The sequence below is a fragment of the Eptatretus burgeri genome, chromosome 5, assembly GCF_056783735.1.
Source record: "Eptatretus burgeri isolate ZD-2024b chromosome 5, Ebu_testis_v1, whole genome shotgun sequence".
NCBI classification, from domain to species: domain Eukaryota; kingdom Metazoa; phylum Chordata; class Myxini; order Myxiniformes; family Myxinidae; genus Eptatretus; species Eptatretus burgeri.
The window spans coordinates 103,694,113-103,715,923 of NC_140965.1; the positions used below are offsets into that span (position 1 = coordinate 103,694,113).

Genomic DNA, 21,811 nt, shown 5'->3' on the forward strand with positions numbered 1-21,811 from the left:
AAAATGGAGTTATAAAGCATTTAAAAACAGAAGGAAAAAAATATCAGAAAGAAGAAAGACCAACAACGATAAATGTGTTTTACAGCCTTGCATATCTTAAGCAAAATAAGTGGTGTCACCACTCACAAGGAAAGGAAATTCAGGCAGGAGAAAACCTACATCTTACCATTCTTCGCCACGTAACGTTGCATACGAAATACTTAAATGCCCACTCATCAAATGTCACATATAACTCTGTGCAGCATTTCCTTATTGTTCAGAGCAAAGGACACAATTCAAAAGAAATACGGATTTTTTGTTATTGAATCAGAGCCTCCACCACTTACTTGATCTCCTTTGTGGCCAGGATGTCCTGATGAACCAGGTACTCCCCTGTCACCTTTGTCACCTATTTCTCCTGGATGGCCGATGAAGCCAATAAGGCCAGGAAGTCCCTGAACTCAGAATCAACAATAAATATCAGAACGGCACCTTGAGCATTAAGCATTAAATGTATGTTTGGGTGCACACACACACACACACACACACACACACACACACACACACACACACACACACACACACACACACACACACACACACACACACACACACACACACACACACACACACACACTCTCACCTGTTCTCCTTTTGAACCTGGAACACCCTTAAGGCCTGGAAGTCCTGGTGGTCCCTAAAAATACCTTCCATGAGATCATTCAAACTTTCATCATATATTAATATTATTAAATTATGCACGATATAAAAACAGGAAGAGATTATGCTTTGTATGAATAATGTGTACTTTTAGGGTAGCAGGAAAGCTATTTTTGCTTGTCTACGAATGATTTTTCTCGTTTTTGTTTGATCTCTGAGGATGTCACACTTAAAACAGTTGTTTTATAATATTCTTTCATATGCAGCACATTGTCTGCAGGTATACATCATTGCTGGAATCACAGCAATGCTCCAAATGTAGTGCATGTGCCCCCTGTAAGTTCAAGAAGAAATTTTTGAATTTAGAATTCGGCCAGGTTGCCGACGAGAGATCGCCTGCTCTTCGTAAAGGATACTGTGGGATCTCTGACGTCCACCACCTAATGCTGGAAGACGGGACACCCAGTTTACCATCCATTCGAGGTACTGCACATGCATTGATGCCTCGCCCTGCTTACGAAACACCAGGATGACTGATAGTTTACATTTTTTTTCAAGATGGCTACCAATTTATCCTGCCAAAGTCCATTTTTGATAAATAGATTGATATAGTTGCCAATTTGAGTGATCTCAGTGTCTATTTTTATGTTTAGAAACATGGTAAACCTAACTTTGCTATTTTAAACCCTCTCAGCCATCTCCTTTTTTCATTTGAGACTGTTTGAGTACCTGAAAATGAGACTGCCAAATCTAAATGGCAAACTGACTGGACCAAATTCTGTCTGTCAACAAGACAATAATTAAGATCTGACATCAACACTTACAAACCCTGCCAAAAGAGGAAAAGCTGGCGATAGCAACATCGCAACCAATATTCCTCTCTTCCATTCCATCAACACCCTACTGATCATGCTGAACACAGCCAGACTAGTTTAAGATGGAGGCATAAAGGATAACTTGCGAAAAAACACAATCCAAACTATCATCAAAGCTGTCGACTTCTATTTGCAACACAAAGTTACAAAGGGCTGAAAAAATAACCAACCCTGCCACAGACATGGAAGAGAACCGCAGAAAGATGCAAAGAATAGCTAAACATCCTAAGGTATCTGAATGCCTTCTATGTGAGAAACAAATTCCAGGACCTGCTTTAAGACAAGTGATGATCTTGAAACTCAACGCGAGAGTTAACCAAGACCTGAAATGATAGACCTGAAATGACAGAATGCTCCTGGTAAAATTAGGTGCTGGAGATGTTGCAGCACAGGAGCTGATGTACCACCTGACTTGCCTCACAGCATTATACAACAGAGAGAAAATCCATCTGAGTTCCCGAGAGTATCAGAATAGTATGGAACTGACGACTTAGAAGGAAGCATAGACAAAGGCTATGTATGAGTGAAGGTGCAGATCAAGTCATATTCAGACTTGCGGATCTCGTCAGACTCAATAAGCAGAAACGTGAACATCTGGGTGTTAAATCACCAGAAGTGAATTCCAAAAGGTTGAAGGTTCAGTTACTGTCACATATGCCTCAGCTGGAGGCTCACCATCAAGGACAGGATGGACTGCTTGTCTTCCAGAAAGATGTAGGCTCTGTTCTAGCACAGATGTGTAAATACAGTGAAGCCATTCACTTAGCCAAAGCTGTTGCAATCATACGCAGGGTGATGCTTATACACAAGTTGAAATTTAACTCATTACATGAGGGATGCATTGAAGCAGCCATTCCTCCATCACTTCTTCAGTTTGTGTGCATGATCAAACACGGTGCAGACAGCTAAGACATGGTGCATCCCAATTATACTGAGCTATGGCATAGCTCTTGCAGTACAACCACTTCACAAAGTAAAAAGAAGCAGTAAAGACTCACAGGCACTCCAAACATTGTGATAGGCCCATGTACACAGTGAAAGGGGTGTCAGTGTTCGCAAAAAAACAGGAAAAGGCAACTCATCGATATGCTCCATTGGAATGGGATAAGTATTTCATAGGACACTTTTAGAAATCTCGGCACAACCAGGAGAAGCAGTGGTAACCCAGTATATGGAAGATCAATGGGGTTATCTGTCCGCCATTCTTGAGAAAGAGGTTGTTCACGACATCAGCATTGACCACAACCACAACCCAACAACAACTATAGCAAACACATCCGTCCATGGCACCAGTATTTCAATCTTTCAACACCCAAGCTCTGGATAGACTGGTGAGGAATATGAACCACTCAAACGAGGAGATGAAAAAAGTCCCTGGGCTTTCTGAAGCATGCATTAACATCCAGCCAGCTTATTTAAGAAGAATCCTAACCCCCCCCCTCAATGAAACGTCTGACCTTACCAGACCCTAGCAGAATGCACCTGAAGTAGGAGTATGCCTGTCTGGAAGAGGTGATAGTTATTGAGGAAGTGGCTGATGCTGTCTGCATAATATGGTCAGCCTACCATTCATTAGAGAAGAGGAGTCAGGCATTTAAAGTGATTATCATATCACTACTCCCCCTTCTTTGAGAGCAGGCTCATTCTGCTGTCACCATCAAGTATGTAATGGGAATGATCCATGACTTGGTGGTATTCCTGAATCCAGAACACACCCATGTCGTTGCCACTGACCAGCCACTCGATGCCCTAGCCAAGCAGATCCAACAGCAGTGGCCAGAGTACTGCAAGGACAATTTCATGATCATGTTTGGAGGACTTCATATTGAAATGGCTACACTGAGTTTGATAGGAACAATACTCCAAGACAGTGGATGGATCAGTGTCCTTTCTGAGGCAGGAGTGGCCTCACCAGGTACTGCTGAATCTTCCCTATCAGCCTGAAGCATCACCACAACATGAGAAGCATGCCAGATAACAGCATGCAGGCCACACAAGCTGATGAAAGCAGCACATTCTGACTACAACAACGATGTATCTGGCAGATCAGAAGAAGTCCTTGGTTTTGAAGACTGGTTTGAGAAGCGTAGACTCGAGAGCCCACAGTTTGGGTTTTGGTATCTTGTGTTAGCCATGGAGCTGACTATTCTCACACTGATCTGGTCATTCAGAAAAGTGGACTTCAGACTGTGTTGCGAGGCATTGTCAGAACTGATACGCTACTTCTTCACAAACAACAACTTTAACTAGGTGTGGTGACTTCCAGTTCACCTCAGGGACATGATGTATAATCTACCAACAAAACCCAAAAGTGTCTTGAGTTTCAGAAGGGAAACTCTGTTGTGCACAAATCTGGAAGAGAGCTCTCAACTCTGGCCACCGATCAAGCTCACAAACGAGGTTTTTTTCTGGGTTTTTTGGTATAATTTTTTTTTATTATTATAAATTTTTGTACAATATATATATATATATATATATATATATATATATATATATATATATATATATATATATATATGTGTGTGTGTGTTGTATAAAAATTATATGGTGATGGACAACAAGGGATGTGCAGGTAAGGTTGAGGGATAGGGGAGAATGCAAGGGTGGATACGATGGATACAGAAGCAAAATTTGGGGGGTGAGGGTGGTTTAGCGGGTATAGAAACGATCATGGTTTTGGATGGGTGATGAGATCTGAGATGATGGTGAACAGGTGTCATGGTGACTTGGAGGGAAGAATGAGATTCAAGAGAATGTGGAAGTTGGCACCACAGGTGGGAATAAAGAGGAACAAATGAGTGGAGGTGAGCAGTGATCCTGGATTTTGGGAGTTTCACAAGAAGCGGGATGCTGGTGGACCACATGCACCCTGGAGATAACTGAGGGCAGTGGGGATAACTTGAGACCTGTCAGCAACAGCAAAGTGAAAAGCCCATAGACTCAGCTTCATCACGGGCGATTCCAATGATCTTGAAGGCCTTGGTTTTCAAGGCGTCAAGCTGAGCAAGGTGTGAGGCAGGGGCACCAGCCCATAGGAAAGAGCAGTATTTCATAAAGCTACAAATTCATCAACCTTGTAGGTGGATAAGAGTTCAGGTATGCCAAGGGGAAGGAGTTTGTCTGATGCTCAGGTGGTGGCTGGCTTTGGAGGCCAACTTTGAAATGTGGATTGCCCAAGAAAGATCATTGCTGATAGTGAGACCCAGGATTTTTAATGACTGAACTTCTTCAAGAGGATTGGTAAGAAAGTAGATAGGAGGGATTGCTAGACAGTCATTTCAAAGAGAGATCGTGAGAGTGTGAGATTTGTCAGGATTGAAAGACATATTTCAAGTGTTTGAGGAGCTTGTGATTTTGTCAAGGTCTGAAGAGAGATAGAGAAGAAGCTGCTGCCTGTCTATCTGAAGGATGAGGGACATCACGGCAGAGGGTGGAGTCATCCGCAAAGAGGAAAGTGCCAGACTGTATGCCAGGAATGCCAGAGTGTATTTGAAGCTCGAGATATGTCTGGAGAGATGATCCTAACCTTTTGTGACATCCATTGTTGGGAGATAAGAAGCAGCATGTCCATTGGAGAGTGACCAGGTCTAAATCTGAATTGATGATTTAAGATGAGGTCATTGAAGAAAAGGAATGATTTTATGTCAAATGAGGTAATGGATTGCATGACCTTGCTGATGATTGGAAGAAAGCTAATGGGTCTGTAGTTAAGGGGATCCATTTTTGCACCTTTTTATAGAATGTAGTGATGTTGATTTACTTCAAAGCAGATGAAATATGACCTAGGACAAATTATAATGTGATAAGGGTAGAGCAAGGAAGTGCAAGAGCAGCAGAGCAGGTTTTTAGGACATGTGAGCTGATGCTGTCTGGTCTAGTTGCAGAATCAGAACTGAAGGTTGCTGGACACTTCTCCATCTTCTCAGGTGCAAATGACAGAGTCCATGAGCAGTTGGGTGCAACTAGGAAGGGTGAGTGCAGAGAGTTAGACACAAAGGATATCACCGATCCTGCAGTTGCTGAAATTATCGCTACCCACAACAAGAGAGGCAAACACCAGTTCCAGTCAAAGACCAGTTCAAGGGAAAGGGAGGGGGGGGGTGGTGGCTGTGTAGTGAAGACCAATACTCGTTCGATCAGCCAATCAATAAGAACAAGATTGCTTTCCTCAAACATTAGCAAGTTGCCAGCAGTTCCAAGGAGAAGGTACTGAATGAAGACTTCACCGCCACCTCTTCTCGCGGCTCTTCATTTCAAGTCAGGAGAGTGTGACTTGAATTGATTTTTCAAGCAAGAGAAGCAATCAGCCCCTGCCTTCCTCGCAGTGATAAAGGCAAACTCCATGCATGTCAGAAGGCTCAGCTGGTTAAATTACTTGAAGCTGAAGTGATGTCAGTCACCGAACCAGTGCCAGATGCGATCATCACATATGGTTTAGCGCTGGTGACCACCCTACCCTCACGTACATCAAAGATGTTTTTTAACTGCCAGAGAAGACATCCTTCCTAAGGTGAAATACTGCTGAACAAAGTACAAGAGAACTGACTTTGTGTTTGATGTATACTGGCAGTCCAATGTAAAGTCTGAAGCAAGGTCTAAATGGGGTGACAGAGTCAGAAGGAGGGTGACCAGAACCAGCAAAGCCCCAAAAATCTGAATGAGATTCCCACGAGATGACAACAAGAAAATGGAGCTTTTCGACTTTCTTGCAGAGAAAAATATCTGAAGCACATATGACAAGCACAGTCACTGTGATAAAGTGAGAAGACGCCATTAACAATCAGATGATCTCCCTCGATGATGCGGCAACATGCTCACATGGATTTTCATACATGCCAGACATACAACAATGGAGGACATCATGATCAAAGCAAATGACACTGATGCGGTAGTCATTGCCATATCCATTCTGCTATCCCTGAAGGAGCTGTTTTTTTTATGTTGAAGGCTCCAGTCACAGACTAAATAGACCTCATCGAGGCCAGGCCTTAAATAAAAGAACTGCATTGATAGAAAAGTAAGGAAAGAGAGAATAGTCTCAGAGTTTTTGTGGAAGTAAAAAAATCTGCTTTTTGAAAAGGAGAAGGCGTGAGAAGTTAAAGAGTTCCAGAGTTTGGCAGTGGAGGGAAAGAAAGAAACATCGTAATGGCCCACCCTTGAGTTTCCAATGGCCACACAATCATGTGATGTCGTGGCTTGTCGAGTATTCCTTTGTCCCACTTATGGTGGAGGTACACAAGCGGCAAGTTCTTGCGAGCAGAAACTGCAGTAATATCTGTAGAAAAGAGAACGAGAGTCTGCTATGCAGCATAATTTGAGCGGGTCAAGTTTTGAGGTCAGATTGGTGGAGTTCACAAGTCGAATAGCTTTGTGTACAATTCTGTCCAGTCAGTATGTGGAGCTGGAATCTCCCCAGATGTGAGAGTAGTACTCTATACAAGGATGAATCAATCCTTTATATAGTTGGAGCAACTCTTCAGAGGAGAAGAATCTTTGATTCATCTGAACAGGACTCCTAATTTCTTCGAGGCAGACTTAGTTATTTGCGTAATGTCAGAGTAATACGTAGTAGGTTTATTGTATCACATGGTGTAATTGTAGAGCTTTCAAATGAGAATGGAGAGTTGACTGAGAGTGAAGTAGAGAGTGAAGTAGAGAAGTAGAGAGAAGTAGAGAGAGAGAAATTGAATTGAGTTTTAGAAGTATTAAACTTAACTTGATTACATTTGCCCCACTGGGCTGGCCATGAGAAAATGTGGATTGCTTTGGGCCAAGGAGCAAATTCTTGTTGGATTCCAGTGCATGAGGTAGTCTCCACAATATGGCCAGAGAGTTCCAACACAATCCCATTCTTCCATGCTTGCAGCGGGTGTGACGTTGTTTCTGTCTTCTGTGGCAAGGGAAAGATAATGGCATGGCAGACATGGAACATGTGTGATGAGGTCTCAAGCACCTTCACCAAACTCAGTCAGCATCCACCAACAGTTGATTATGATGATGTGCAGGTCCAAGAGAGGTTTGTGGTAGTTGTGTTTGACAGGTCCAGCGCAGATACAAGTGTCAATGATGCCAGGCTTCATCTGTTTGCCCAAAAGCAGAGGCCGTACGACTGCATCCCACCAACTCAGTCTGCTCTCAAATAACATGCGAAGTGTGCTGTCTACCAGGAAAGGAATCATCTGCGGTCAGATGGCTGTCCCCAAGCCAGACACCCAATGTCCTATTGACTGGGGATGGATCAAGCAAGGTGACATGTGGCAGATATACTGGACGACCATTCAACAATCACGCCAAGTTGGCAGGAACTGACCAAGTGTGGCTGCAAGAAAGAATGTAGTCGTAGGTGTGAATACTTTTGCTGAGGTTTCACCTGCACAGCACACCACGTAGCTGTATGTGCCAGGAGTAGCAAGAGAAACATGTACTAATTGAATGAAACAGATCCATGCAAAAATAAATTGACATGAACTTTGTACGCAATATAAATTATTGCATGATATCAAGTCAATTTTAGTGTTGAAAATAGACATTCACGGAGAAATGGAAAAATCTTGAGAAAATGGCAGCCATCTTGGATGCTCAGGAACATTTGGAAGGTGAAACATTGACAAAATTGGTTTCTGCTGGATCATAAGCTACTAATCCTTATCAATGATGTTTCAAAAATGGACATAATGGACAAAGAAATTGGCAGCCATCTTGTTAAAAAATTGGTCACCATTTTGAAATTTCAGTGGCTCTGATTGCACTACCAAGTTGCCTGTGCCCACACGGGATTCCAAACGGGATAGGGATGGAGGACGCAAAAATGCGAATGGGATCTTCTGTCATCAAGCTGGCAAGCTGGGAGCAACGATTCACATTCAATTGCCACATCTGATGCTATTTAAATGCGTTAATGGCGGCGAGATGCTCCGTTTGAAACTGTTTGTTCGATATATGTCGCTTTCTGATGTCTCGGGTCCATAATAAAAATTTGTATTGGCATCAAAGCCAGTGACCAATTGCAAATTAATAGTAGGATTTGAAGAATCACCCAATGAAAATATCCATGCCCAGTTTCATGTTTGTATCATTACTTGAAAGATATTTCTCTTATTTGCTCTACAAAGATGACTACGACTGATGCTATACCACAAATTATTTTCCATCAACAGCACTTACCACTGGGCCTGGTGGCCCAAGTTCTCCAGGGGAACCAGGTTGCCCTTGATCACCCTGCATGCAAATAGCAAACAAATGAATTGAAAAATAATCAAAAATAATCGAAGTAACAAACAAATTAACCGAAAAAATTAACAGGTTGCTTTGGAGGTAAAACATTTTACTGATTTATTGTGAGCTCACTGTGCAAAAAATATAATTCTTAATTCACAATTTTGTTCTCACTGAATTTCCTGGAATTCCTCGGACTCCTTCTGTCCCAGACTTCCCGGGCGGACCTTGAGCCCCAGAATGGCCTGCAAGTCCCTGTGGACCAGCGAGACCAAGCTCCCCCTTCAAGAAGAAGGTTGGTGGGGATGAGTGGAGGGGAGGAGGAACAGGTCATCAAATGAGATAATTACAATGATTAAAGGCTCATGGATGGGATGTACAAAAATCACATGCAGGAGAAAGACAGAAAATAGACATCAGTGTATTTTAATAAGAAATACAATTACATTCGTAAACAGTGGACAAACACATCTTGTGTGTGGGATTTAAAGCTGGGTTTACAACATCCTGAGCTAAGGTTCAGATGAAATCACCAACCTGTGTATTTAATAATCTGTAAAATTATACTTGTCTTGAAGGCTTTGCGTTTGAATTAATTGGTCATATTAATTCCAAAGGATAATCTCAACTTGATGCAAATACAATACCTTGGCTCCTTTATCACCTTTTCTTCCTTCTATTCCTTGGTGACCAACTGGACCCTGGTTAAAGATACCAGAAAAACGTGGATGACATATGTGGTATCAGCAAATGGCAGCATGCAAATTGCCAAACACATTGTTTCATCAGAGGCTCAAGAATGCGATACGTCTCTGTGCCGAGACTAAAGGTCCCATAAACAGCCACATGATCTTTTAACTAAATATCCACCACGCTGTGTAGGTTAAACTGTGGTGGCGTATTCACCCCCAAAGTGTACCTGATGAAAACAACGGTGGTTCATAGTGCATGGGAAAACTTGGTACAAAGCTTCACAAAAAATATAGTTTATATTTATAACACTATGCGTGATCAGGGAGGACAAGCCAAACAATAACGGAACAACCCAGCGAGTATCAGACACAATGAAAGGGCAAATCAGGAAGACTTAACAAGAACAGAAATAGTACTAAATCAACCAAACCCCAATGGTGCCAACTAAATTTGAAACCGACACACCCAAACAAAGGGATGAGGAGAGGGCTTGTCGAGGTACGAGCAGGTCCAGATATCATGCAAGTTGACGTGGTGTGGGGCTGAAGGCAGAGGCAATGATGTCCTTGTCCGGAGATCATCCTTACAGCCGCAAGCTGTCTCTCACCAAGGCCCAGCACCAAGGATGAGTGAAGCGAGCATGCAGAGTTAGGAGAATAAGAATGTCGAAAGGAAGCCAGAACGACTTGTCCCTCAAATGATCAAAGTCTCCCGAGAGCCACACACACGCGTATTCGCCTGAATGCTTCCTCTCATTAGGGTCCTCCTCTTCTGCCCCAAGCTCTGCAACTATTGACCACCGACAGGATATCCTAAAAATGTATGGCGGGCCTGCCCCTTCCAAGGCTCTGAAGCTCACTATAATGGCATGCTTTGCCGACATGCTCAACATGCTTTGAGCATCTATATTTGAGTGCGTATTAAAAGCGTACCTGCCTTTCCAATAGCCCACAAGTCCATAAGAAAGTTTTTACACATACCATCTTATCCCAGCTATGCTGTCTAGAAATTCCATACGCTGCCTCAGCATCACATTTTACAAAAAAATGACTTACTCTGACATTTTCCCTCTTTACAAGAGTAAATCTACACTACGGGAATCACACAGACCATGCTATTCTTACAACAATCTAGCTATAGACCCTCCTCCCCTGTCCACATAATATTCTTGTGATTTTGGAAGACCCCAGTGAGTTTCCTCCAACACATAAAGGAACCCTGGAGTTTAGATATTTCAGTAGTATTTTGTTTGGATAGATGACCTTTCCCCTCGTATCACTGGACAGGGAAATGGATTGTGTTTGGGTAGCACATGTGAATTTCAATTGTAACTCGTCTCTAAATCCACTCTCTTCTGATATCCTTTTACTCTCTTCTCCCCATCCTTCCTAATCTTCTTCTCCACACCTCAATGCAGCACATCCATACACACAAATCACATTTCATTACAAAACCACAATACAAAGCAAAAGCCCAAGGAATAGCAAACGCAAGCCAAGGCAGCAGGAGCAAGGACCGCATATGGGCAGGGTCATCAAAGTATGGTGTCACCAAACCAGGAACTCAACCAATGAGCGTGGCCTGACAACAGTCGCACCCCAATGCGAAGGCAGCGCCGTGACCAGCAAGCTATGTCGGGATACTGGTCATCTCTTAGGCTACACCTTGGCTGAGGGCTTTATTAAGTCCCGGGAGCCCAGAACTCAGGGTTGTGTATGTCCAGGGAGCCAAGAGAGCCAGAAATAGTCTTCCAAGAACGAGCCGAGCAATCATGAGATGCTGTACAGGTGGACCCTGCCGTGGGGCGAGTGTGAGTCAGCCACGGAGCGGATGTGAACGAGCTGCAGAGCTCTTTCCCTGGACATGCCGGCTATTATGTACTGACGTACACTGTCTCTCTCTCTTGCTATCCCTTTCATTTAATCGTTTACTTGGAACACACAAAGAATTATCAACGATTTCCCTTCGACTCGCTCAGACAAAGGGTACTGACACACAATCATGATTTCCTCCAAGCATTATGAAGCATTCACCACATTTCTCCCCAAATGGCACATTACATCACCATCCTCGCTTTTTTCTTCCTCTCTCCCCTTTTCAAGTTGGGACCACAAGCCTGCAGGCTTGCATCGAGTAAGAGAGGGGTCGCCAACAAGCCCCTCTTCTTTATTTCTCTGTCTATCACCCTTACTTGTGTCTTGCTTCCCAGAATGAATGAGGTGCCTATGTCTGTGGATTTGTGATAAGGATTGTTGAAGGGGCTTGCGTGCTAGGGCCGAAGATCTTTCCTTTGTGAATTACATTCCTGTAAATACGTGCACTTTATTTAACAAGTCCTTTATTTTCCAACCTGCCCAAATGTTTCTTTCGTCCATTGGTGAGGCGAAGTATCTAATTAGGAGAAGGGAGTTTGCCCCACTGTTTCGCTACGGTCAAACTAGCAGACGTCCCACTTACGGTTCCGCTCGGCCGTACCTTATTGATAAAAAGGGTGGGATGTCGAGAGCACAGGCCTTATCTGGGGTAACTAATTCACCGGGGAGGTAAGGTGGGATTTGGATGTGAGGACCCTACCAAAATTAGGTGTTTCAAACGGCGCCTGTGATTGCTTGGCAACACATCGTGTGCGGAGTCGTCTGCTGTTCGTCGACTTCATGGTCAAAGGTCAGGAAGCGTGTCCGAGAGATGCCACTCGTGCTGGTCGGTAAACCCGTAACAATATTATTTGGTGTTTATGTTCACAAGCATCAAGGATGTCACATTCAACTGTTCTTTTGAACTAAGCTATGAGGAGTGTTTGAAAGAGACAGGACTTTATACATACATTGGAGATGATTGTGAGTGGGTCTAATGGAGATGTTTAAAATAATGAAGGGTGTGGATGAGATAGGTGAAGTGGACTTTTTCAGTAGAGTGGACAGTGTTAGAACCAGGGGCCTGAGCTTGAGGGTAAAGAAGATGAGAGTTGGGACAGTTTAAAGGCAGGGTTTTTTTCAGTCGGAGGGTGGTTAATGCACGGAATGGTCTCCCTGGAAAGGCCGTGACAGCGGAGGATATGAATAGGTTTAAATGGAAATTAACAACAGGTAACTACATGTGTTGGAGATAGAGGGAATGGGGATACTGGAAGGACTTGTAGGTAGCTTGTGTGTGAATGGGTGATGGACACTAGGGTTGGAGCAGTGCAGGCATCATGGGTTGATTGGCCTACTCTTGTGCCAAAGTTCCTTGGGTGATTGAAATACTCAGGAATGTCACTTATGGCAGGCCAGAGTAAAATATTTAATCAAGAACGTCATGCCAGGCTAAGAACTCCAAGTCCTGAGTGAGTTATCCTGCCACTTTTACTCAATTCAAACATGAAAATAAACACAGCATGTTTGTCAGGGGTTTCAATGTTTGAATGAGCTTGTTATTTTTTGTTTAAGCTCACTTATAAGACAATTTTCCATGCACAATTAGCCTGTCTTTTCAGTCAACTAAAGCTGCGTCATTAACTATAACAAGCACCTATTCCCTGCCGAAGATTTCTGTTCATTTTGGCAGGTGCCTGATAAAGTGACATGATAAACGATAGTTTATGCTTGGGATGACTTCAGAACAAATGTAAAGTTCATCTCGAATTAAAATATTCAACCTTGGAATGGAAAAACATTGGAAATACGTACACAAATAACCAAGGAGGTCACTGTTTGTTCTGTCACTTCCAGGTGACCATGACACGAACTAATTTTTTTCACAATGGTGACTTTTGATACACTAGGTGTGCCTAACCATCGCTTCATTGACGAGTTTGATCGAAAGACACATGTTACACTTCACAAACATATTGCAAGTCTGAGTCTCAATAAAGATGCAAAAAGAAGTACTCTTCCTCGTGTCTCGAACATATATACAAAAACAAACAAGTGAAACACGTGTAAAAAAGATCATTTACAACACGGAATTGTTGTTGGTGCTGCTGTCGTCATGGCTGTGGTTGTTGTTTGTGTTCCTTGCGTGTCCTATACTTTCATATATTTTTGTATTGCTTTGAGAAATATTACGATATATAATTTTGTGTGCTCCTTCCATGTCCTTTCAAAGGATTCCTGCTGTCTTCGAGTATTAAAGGTGAACGTTGGAACCGCTGCATTGATCTCCCATTCATATTTGTTCTTCTTTAATCGCGGAAAGCCAAGGCTTTTAAAACCGGCATCTTTATGCTTAAACGGACAAAACATTTTGTTCCAAGTTAATTGATTATTAGCTTTCCAACTAAGTAAATAGAATATTAGATTTACTACAGTACTTTTTTAAAATTACACGGCAGCAGGAACCACAACAGTCATGCTAGAGTTCCTGCTTCTTCTTCGCATGATGGACGGACACGCGGATGGACGCCTCTCCTTTTAGTAAAAGATTAGATATATGTAGGATATTTAGATTGTCTAAGAACTTTACCATGAATACAAACCCAATCACTGCCCCCCACCCCCCAAAATACTGCGGCAGTATTATTTCCAGCAATTGACCAATAACTAATCACACTACATTGTGATCTTGACCTCATTAAGTACCAATTTCTAACCTTCACCAACACTGACTCAAGGAGACTTAGAGAAGGGGTTTTCGCAACAGCACATTTGAGCAACGTGGTGTGAAGTGAAATATGCACTGCAACATTAAACTTTAAACCATCACCCTGATGCTAGTCAATCCACATCACTGGCCAGTAAGGACTTCTAGAGTACTATATAGGCTATTGTGCAGATAAATTTCCTCTATCCTCGTATCAGTGGAAAGGGAAAATGCATTGTGCTTCTGAAGAAGATTTGAACCCCTTTGTGATTTTTCTCTTTTGTTATTTGTTTCAATCAGACTTCTTTCTCCTTTTTCACCTTTCTCTTTGTTCATTCTAATTGTTGCTTTTTATTTTCTTTTATATCTCTTACTCTTTATTTCTTTTTCTTTCTTAATCTTACATCATTTAAGGGCAAAGTGAATTACTTTAAGGGCAAAGTGAATTATTGCAGAAAGTTTTCTGTAAGGCTCACTTGGTTGTGCCTGGATGGGTTTGAGGGTAGAGGAGCAGCGGCTGAAATCCGAATCCTTTCCAGGTTCTTCCTGATGATGACTCCATCTTTGCTCTATACTTATTTGGGTTTCTTCTGATGACTCCAATGCAGTATTTGGACCTCTCCCAGCGGTGAATCCACAATATTGCGAATGCAAAAACCTTTTGTGCTTGCCACTCACACCTGCTGCAATATTTTCTTTAATTATTTGCTTTTTATTTCCACAACTGAAGGTGGAAGGAGATTGTTTTCACTCCTATCTGTCTGTGTTTGTTTGTTACTTGCAAAATCGAAGATTTTTCAAGTATATTGGTCAGTCGATTTTGTTATTTGGTATGTTTGGCTGTTTGGCTGTGTGTCTGTTTGTCAGCTACAGGTCACAATTTTAAAAGGTCAAAAGGTCAACATAGGCCAAAAGGTCAACATAGCCTGAATTCTAAAATTGCCAAGTTTCATCCAATTCACTTGAAATTTGAAGAGGAGTTGCATATTTGGTCAGTTAATTCAACACCAATTATTTTTTTTAGGTCAAATTTGTTTTCTGGATTTTGCAAGTGTCATGTTTTGCACAACATCTTATTATTACTTGACGAAATCTACGATTTTGTCAAGTATGTTGGTTGGTTCAGTTTATTTGTTTGTTTGTTTGTTTGTGTGTACGTCTCACTCTACAGGTTGCATTTCGAGTCGGAATGTCATGGAACTTCACCAATAGACTTATTGGCCACCAGAATAGAACCCTATAACTTTTGGCATGTCAAGGTCAGGAAAAATTCCTGAAAATCGCGAAAATCCGTATCTTTTAGCATGGGCCGATTTTCAAAAATTCATGTCTCCACCAAATCTTAACGGATTCCTTTCAAATTTGAAAGACGGATGTAGGAGGGGAGTATCTTTGACTGGATGAATTTCGTCAAGTCCTGGCCCTATGGGCCATTTTTATTTGTTTGTTTGTCCGTGTGCAAGATATCTCAAAAAGTCTTGGAGGGATTCGGATGAAATTTTTTGGACAAGTTGGGTGTGTGACAAGGATGAACTGATTCGATTTTGGTGAAGATCCAGATCTGGATCCGACCACTAGAATTTTAAAGTGATTCTTCATATTGAGAGATCGTGCCAAAAACGATATATAGCACGATATCTCAAAAAGCTGTCAATGGATTCGGACGAAACTTGGTGGACACTTTGGGTGTGTAACGAGGAAGAACTGATTCAATTTTGGTGAAGATCCAAATCCGGTCCGGATCTGATAATTTTTTTGTAGTTATTTTTCACCATTGAGAGAAAGGGCAAAACAAATATATTGCACGATATCTCAAAAAATATGTGGGCAAATGCAGATGAAACTTGGTGGAAAGTTTGGGTATGTGACAAGGACGAATTGATTCGATTTTGGTGAAGATCTGAATCCAGATCCGAATACGAGCATTTTTTAATTTTTAAAGTTATTCTTCACGAAATTGGGCCAAAAATGATATACAGCATGATATTTCAAAAATGTATTTGGCCCGATATATTCTCATGGATCAGGTATTGCATGGTGGAGGTTTGCACTAGTCCAAGTGCCCTTCTTGTTACCCTCACCAGAGGAGAGGCTATTGCATTTGGGTCCTTTTGTCTGTTTGTCTACACAGAACTTTTGTGTTTTTCTCCGCAACCACTTCTCGGATCGAGACAAAATTTTCACCATAGTTGCGACGACTGATGTAGAATGTTTTAGTGATAATAATGACATCATAGATGTCACAGCCATGTTGGAAAAACCGAAAAACTTTGGACCTCTGTATCTCTGAAACCACACCAAGAAAAAAATTGAAACTTGGCAAACATCATGTACTCCTCATGCAGAATGAGTGTGATTTATTATGACATCATAGGTGCCTTCATTTTGACGTCATAACTGCATAAGTAGAACGCCACATCCAATCAGTATGAAAATTTTTGAGGGTCATCTTAGGATAAAATAGTCCACCAAAAAAAAAATGATGATGTCATCAGGCACATGATTCAGCAGCCATATATATATATATATATATATATATATATATATATATATATATATATATATATATATATATATATATATGTTCAAAAATCTTCTCTGAAATGGCTAAACAGATCGAGGCGAAACTACAAATATGACCGCCTATCCATGAGGAGCAAAAGGTTCACACCTATGACGTCATAGTTCACATGGTTTTTCCAGCCATGTTGGATTTACCCTGAAACTTATAAAATCTTCTTCTCCAGAACTGCTGTACAGATCGAGGGGAAACTTCACACAAATGTTCCCCGATCCTTGGGTGTACAACTTTGTAAAGGAATACTTGATAGGTACACATGGTTTGACAGCCATATTAGATTCAAGAAAAATATTAAATAATGTTTTTTCTGGAACCGCTTAATCAATCGATGTGAAACGTCACAATTATGATGTAGTAATGATGGGAATACATGTTTTAAATTTCAACTTGATCGGACACATGGTCTGGCAGCCAGAATTAAAAAAAAAATTGATCTGGGTTCTTTTAGATATTTTTGCAGCGCGTGCGCTGTATACAATTGCACTGAGTTTGAAATGGCCCCGGTGTCTACCACGTCTCCGGGGTCCCCTGTCCCCCCCCCCCACGTGCCTCAAGACAGCCAATGATGGCCGTCTGTTAGATGCAGTGCATAACCGAGACGGAAATAGCGAGAATTGATGGAAATACCCGAGTATTTCAATGGAAATTTGCGAAACTAATGTGTTATATATGTGAAAACCATTTAATTTATTGCTTGATGGGGAAAAACCAAGAAACGCGTCCCTCTCATGCACGAACGAACGAAAGACGTCATTTCTGCCCACCATCGCATTTTGCGCCGGAATACGTCATTTCCGCCCACCATCACATTTCGCGCCGAGACATAACTTCCACCCACCATCGCATTTCGCACCGACAGACGTCACTTCCGCCCACCATTGCATTTCGCGCCGAAAGACGTCACTTCTGCCCACCATCGCATTTCGCGCCGAAAGACGTCACTTCCGCCCACCATCGCATTTCGCGCCGAAAGACGTCACTTCCGCCCACCATCGCATTTCGCGACGAAATACGCCATTTCCGCCCACCATCACATTTCGCGCCGAAAGACGTCACTTCCGCCCACCATCGCATTTCGCACCGATCGCCGAATGCTGAAAGCTAAGTTCTTCTTATGCCATCATTCTTTTGCGGCCCCCTGCCACGCTGTATCGAATGATTTCATTCCTTCTGTTATATATAAAGGTGCTTATCACAATAATAACAAGATTTTTACATTTCAAATATTAAGTATGCTTTTTAATTGTTTTTCAACTGAAAAAGCATAAATTGCATATTTTAACATTAGTGTACTCATTTGCTTCACCACACGCGCTGTATTGAAGGATTTCACTTGTTTTCAAACTTTGGCTCACTTGGCTGTGCCTGGATGGGTTTGAGTGTATAGAAGCAGCGGCTGATACCCAAATCCTATCCAGGTTCCTCCTGATTACTTCATCTTTGCTTTTTGCTTGTTCGGGTTCCTTGCGATAACTCCAATGCAGGACTGTACGCACCTATTTTAGTCCAGGAGCCCAGAACGTTCATTAAAGTGAAAAGCGCTGCAACGTTTGTCCTCATGGGTTGATGGGGTCATCCAGCGACATCACAAAAATGCGTCGCTGCTGTGTCTGACCTGTGGCTTTCCCCCCAAAATCACTCAATTAGTGAATCCATTCCCGATAAACCTAGTTTCCTCAATATCTAGCAAAGTATGCGTGATAATATCATGAATAAGGTGTCCATACCTATGTTTTCATGATCAATCATTACCCTGATGCTATGCAAATTGCTAGAAAATGTATAGTTTACCATGTAAATGCATGGTTCATCCACTAAATTAGCGATGCCATTACCAAAACCTCACTATCTGGTAAACTGTGCGTGATAATATCACAAATAAGGTGTCTATACCGATATTTTATGGTCAATCATTACCCTGACAACTGAGTTATTACTGGGAAATGTGTTGTTTAACATGTAAATGTGTAGCCCACCCGCTCATTAAGAGACGCCATTACCGAACAACGATATATGGAAAACTTGCAAATGTGCAGTTTATATAAATAACTTGATGTCCTCTTGGCATTACAAGTCTTCTCTATCATTTTCTTCACTCTCATCACTGTCCTCACTCCAAGCATTATCTGACTCTTCCTCATCTACTGAAATATCTTCCACGCCATCAATTTTATGCTTTCCTCATGTGGGTCTGTGAGGGACTCTGGAACTGAACTTCCTGGATACCGGTCTGGTTCAAAGCAGTTTTGAGACAACTTCCATCCATAGTCTGTCGGACTCACCCCACCAGTTGGATCTGTCTGATCAGCTCTCTTCCAGATTCTTGCCACATAGTGCGCCCTTTTCATATGATTAATAAGTGTCTCGGCGCACGGGGGAAGAGAGGCACAGTTTATCTTCTTTATTCTGGGAAGGAGCTCCTTTTCGTCACCACCACCCATTCGCATGAACGCCTTGTATCTGACTTCATTAATGTCAGAGATTTTGAAGCCATACAGCACGCAGACAAAGGATGTAACAGCTTGGACATCTACGTCCTCAGCTGTTAGAGATCGCAATGCCATCACATGAGCTGCATCTGACTCCATCCGCTGGAAGGGCTTCACTTTGCCATTTCTGTAGAAACACGATGTGAAATCACAACCAGTCAAGGCATGAAGGTCGATTAGTGCTTCAGTGATACCAGTCTGTTTCTTTTCAAGAATGTCAGCGAGTTTAGTGATATCAATGTACCTTCGGTGGTTGCCAGATCCATAGTCTTATATATTATTTCCGAGTTTGTGGTTTCGTGTCGCGCTATCTTCGACTTTGTTCTGTGCTCAAGTAATGTGATATTCGGCTTACATTATCTCAAAGACCATATGAGGTGCATGGTACAAAAAAAAGTAAATAAGATGGTTCTGAAACAGTGAAATCGTGCCAAAAACAGTTAAAATTACTACTGATACTCTGCATCAGTTCCTTTCACAAACACACCCACCCCAACATGTCACGCAGAGCACGGGTTATGCTAGTCCATGATGATATTTATCCCTTCCGACCTTCCAGAAAGTCCAAGCAGAATGTTGAAGACGTCCGTATCAGTGGACCTCACAAGAATGTTTCCATTGGAAATGTTGTTTGCGTGAAAGGCAATGAGTGTGTCAGCTTATTCATGTCGACATTGGAGGTGATTCGGTTCCTCTATTTGCAGCACATCATCCTCGTTCTTCATCTCCATACACACACCGCTATGTGAAACATATAGTGTTTTTCTTCCAAGAATTGAACCATATTGGAGCTTCTTCCATTCCTCCATTACAAACCAGGCAAACTCTTCCTTGAATGATCCACTTTTGAGTAACTCTGTACCATTCTGTCACTGAGCCTGGTCAGGTCCGGTAATGATGAATGATTGAGGAGTAGTTGAACGATGCAGGTTTCGCTCGGTATCTTTGATTGATGGTGACTGGTACTTGTCGAGCACTAAATGGATTTGCTCCCCACGATACAAACATACTTTTGCCAAAAGATCCTTTGCCATGGTTGCATATGTGGACTTGCTGTGCTGCGCACAGTTTCATGGAGAATAATACCTCCAACAATCACTGCGGCTGTTATTGGGAGAAGACTGTTGTCATCGAGAAATGCTTCCTGTCTGCTTTCAAGTTTCTTTCTGAGAGATGCCTTGTCCGTCTTCAGGGGAGTTCCATCGCTATGGGCAAGAGAAAGTGGTACTTCCGTAACCAGGTCACTAAGAATGTGATGCAGATCAAGTGCATCGCTTGTCTTGGCAGCAACAGCTAAGATTCGTCCAAAGACATCCCTGACTCCCTCTACCGCATTCGCTCTTCGTGCTGCGGTCTTAGATTGCTTCACATTCTCTGCATCAAAGTTCAACATTTTGATCCTTGCCACATTGTCACGACGACACGTGTTATGGTATTTAGCTTCCTTAGCAATAAGATCTTCCCCTAGTCCAATGATCCTAGTGTCACACTTTTTCTTAGCAGCAAGAAGGATTGCCTTGCTCCCATCTGTGGTCAAACATTGGCTGAGGAATTCATTTTTCTGCAACTTCCTCTTCCTCTTCTGTCCACAAAAAAGACATTCCTTTCCAAGGACGCCTCTCGTGCTGGTAGAAGGATGATCGGAACTTGAACGAGTGGTCTTCTGAGGTGGTTCAGATGGTTCTGTGCTTGGAGGTGCTCCTCCCTTAACAGCACAGAATCGACTGAGGCAAACTGAGTGGTTATATTTGCCTTCTGAGCCCTCAGCTGTTCTGATCTCTTCCGAGGTGTTCGAAAACTTGTCACTTTGAATTGCCTTTCACCATCTTGCAGCATTTTTGGCTGTTTCCCAGTTGCTGGAATTGAAACACTTCAGGGCACGTTTCTTTTCTCCTCTTTCTTTGCAAATTATACAAACGGGGGTGTCATTTGCCATGATCTGTAAATAACAAAAAGGGACAAAGACCAATGCATTATTTGCCACATTGTAACAAAAGACAGAGATGGTACAACTCCAGTAGGCAACTTTCAGGGTGAACTCAACATTTTCAAGCACGAGAGTTGGCATTGTAATATTTCACCATAAAAACATGGGTATAGACACCTTATTTGTGATATTATCAAGCAGTGTTTTTCAGATATTAATGAAAATGGGTTTTTCCGCAATGGCGTTGCTAACTGAGTGGATAAACTAAACATTTACATGGAAAACTATACATTTTCTAGAAATAATGCGGGTGTCAGTGTAATGATTGACCATGAAAACATAGGTGTAGACACCTTATTCGTTATACTAGTGCATGCCCGTACGTGTGTCGCCATACGTGCAAAAAAAAAGAAAAAAAAAACTTTTCAAACTGCGTGCTAGAAACAACAACCACACAGGCCGTTCCTTCACTCTCATGTGCCCATACGTGCAAAAAAAAACCTTCAAACAAAACTCACAGGCCGTTCCTTCGCTCTCGCGTGCCCGTACGTGCATGGCCATACGTGCAAACCCCCCCCCCCCAAAAAAAAAAAACACCTTCAAACAACCACACAGGCCGTACCTTCGCTCTTGTAAATGACGACTGAATTGGAGCATTGCGTTTATCTATAAATGCGCATAATAAATCGAGAAATGATTCGAATACAGTAAGTCATCACTATCCGGAATGTGCGTGCCCGTACGGAATGTTCACATGCATTCCACGAATTATCGCTTGCATTGAAGTAACAACTGCTGTGATACTTACACACACAGAGTTAATTAAAATACA

General features: G+C 42.1%; 1 protein-coding gene across 2 annotated transcripts in view; it reads right to left on the minus strand.

The window, feature by feature from the left end:
• LOC147027096 (uncharacterized) overlaps window positions 1–21,811 on the minus strand; it is a 547,644-nt gene that overhangs the window by 67,727 nt on the left and 458,106 nt on the right. For both annotated transcript variants that reach the window (XM_085883264.1, XM_085883263.1), the window contains 5 exons: window positions 9,377–9,430; window positions 8,904–9,011; window positions 8,679–8,732; window positions 623–676; window positions 327–434 (listed from right to left, as the gene is read on the minus strand). In XM_085883264.1, the coding sequence (XP_085739390.1) occupies window positions 327–434; window positions 623–676; window positions 8,679–8,732; window positions 8,904–9,011; window positions 9,377–9,430 (378 nt within the window). The remainder of the gene's footprint in view (window positions 1–326; window positions 435–622; window positions 677–8,678; window positions 8,733–8,903; window positions 9,012–9,376; window positions 9,431–21,811) is intronic.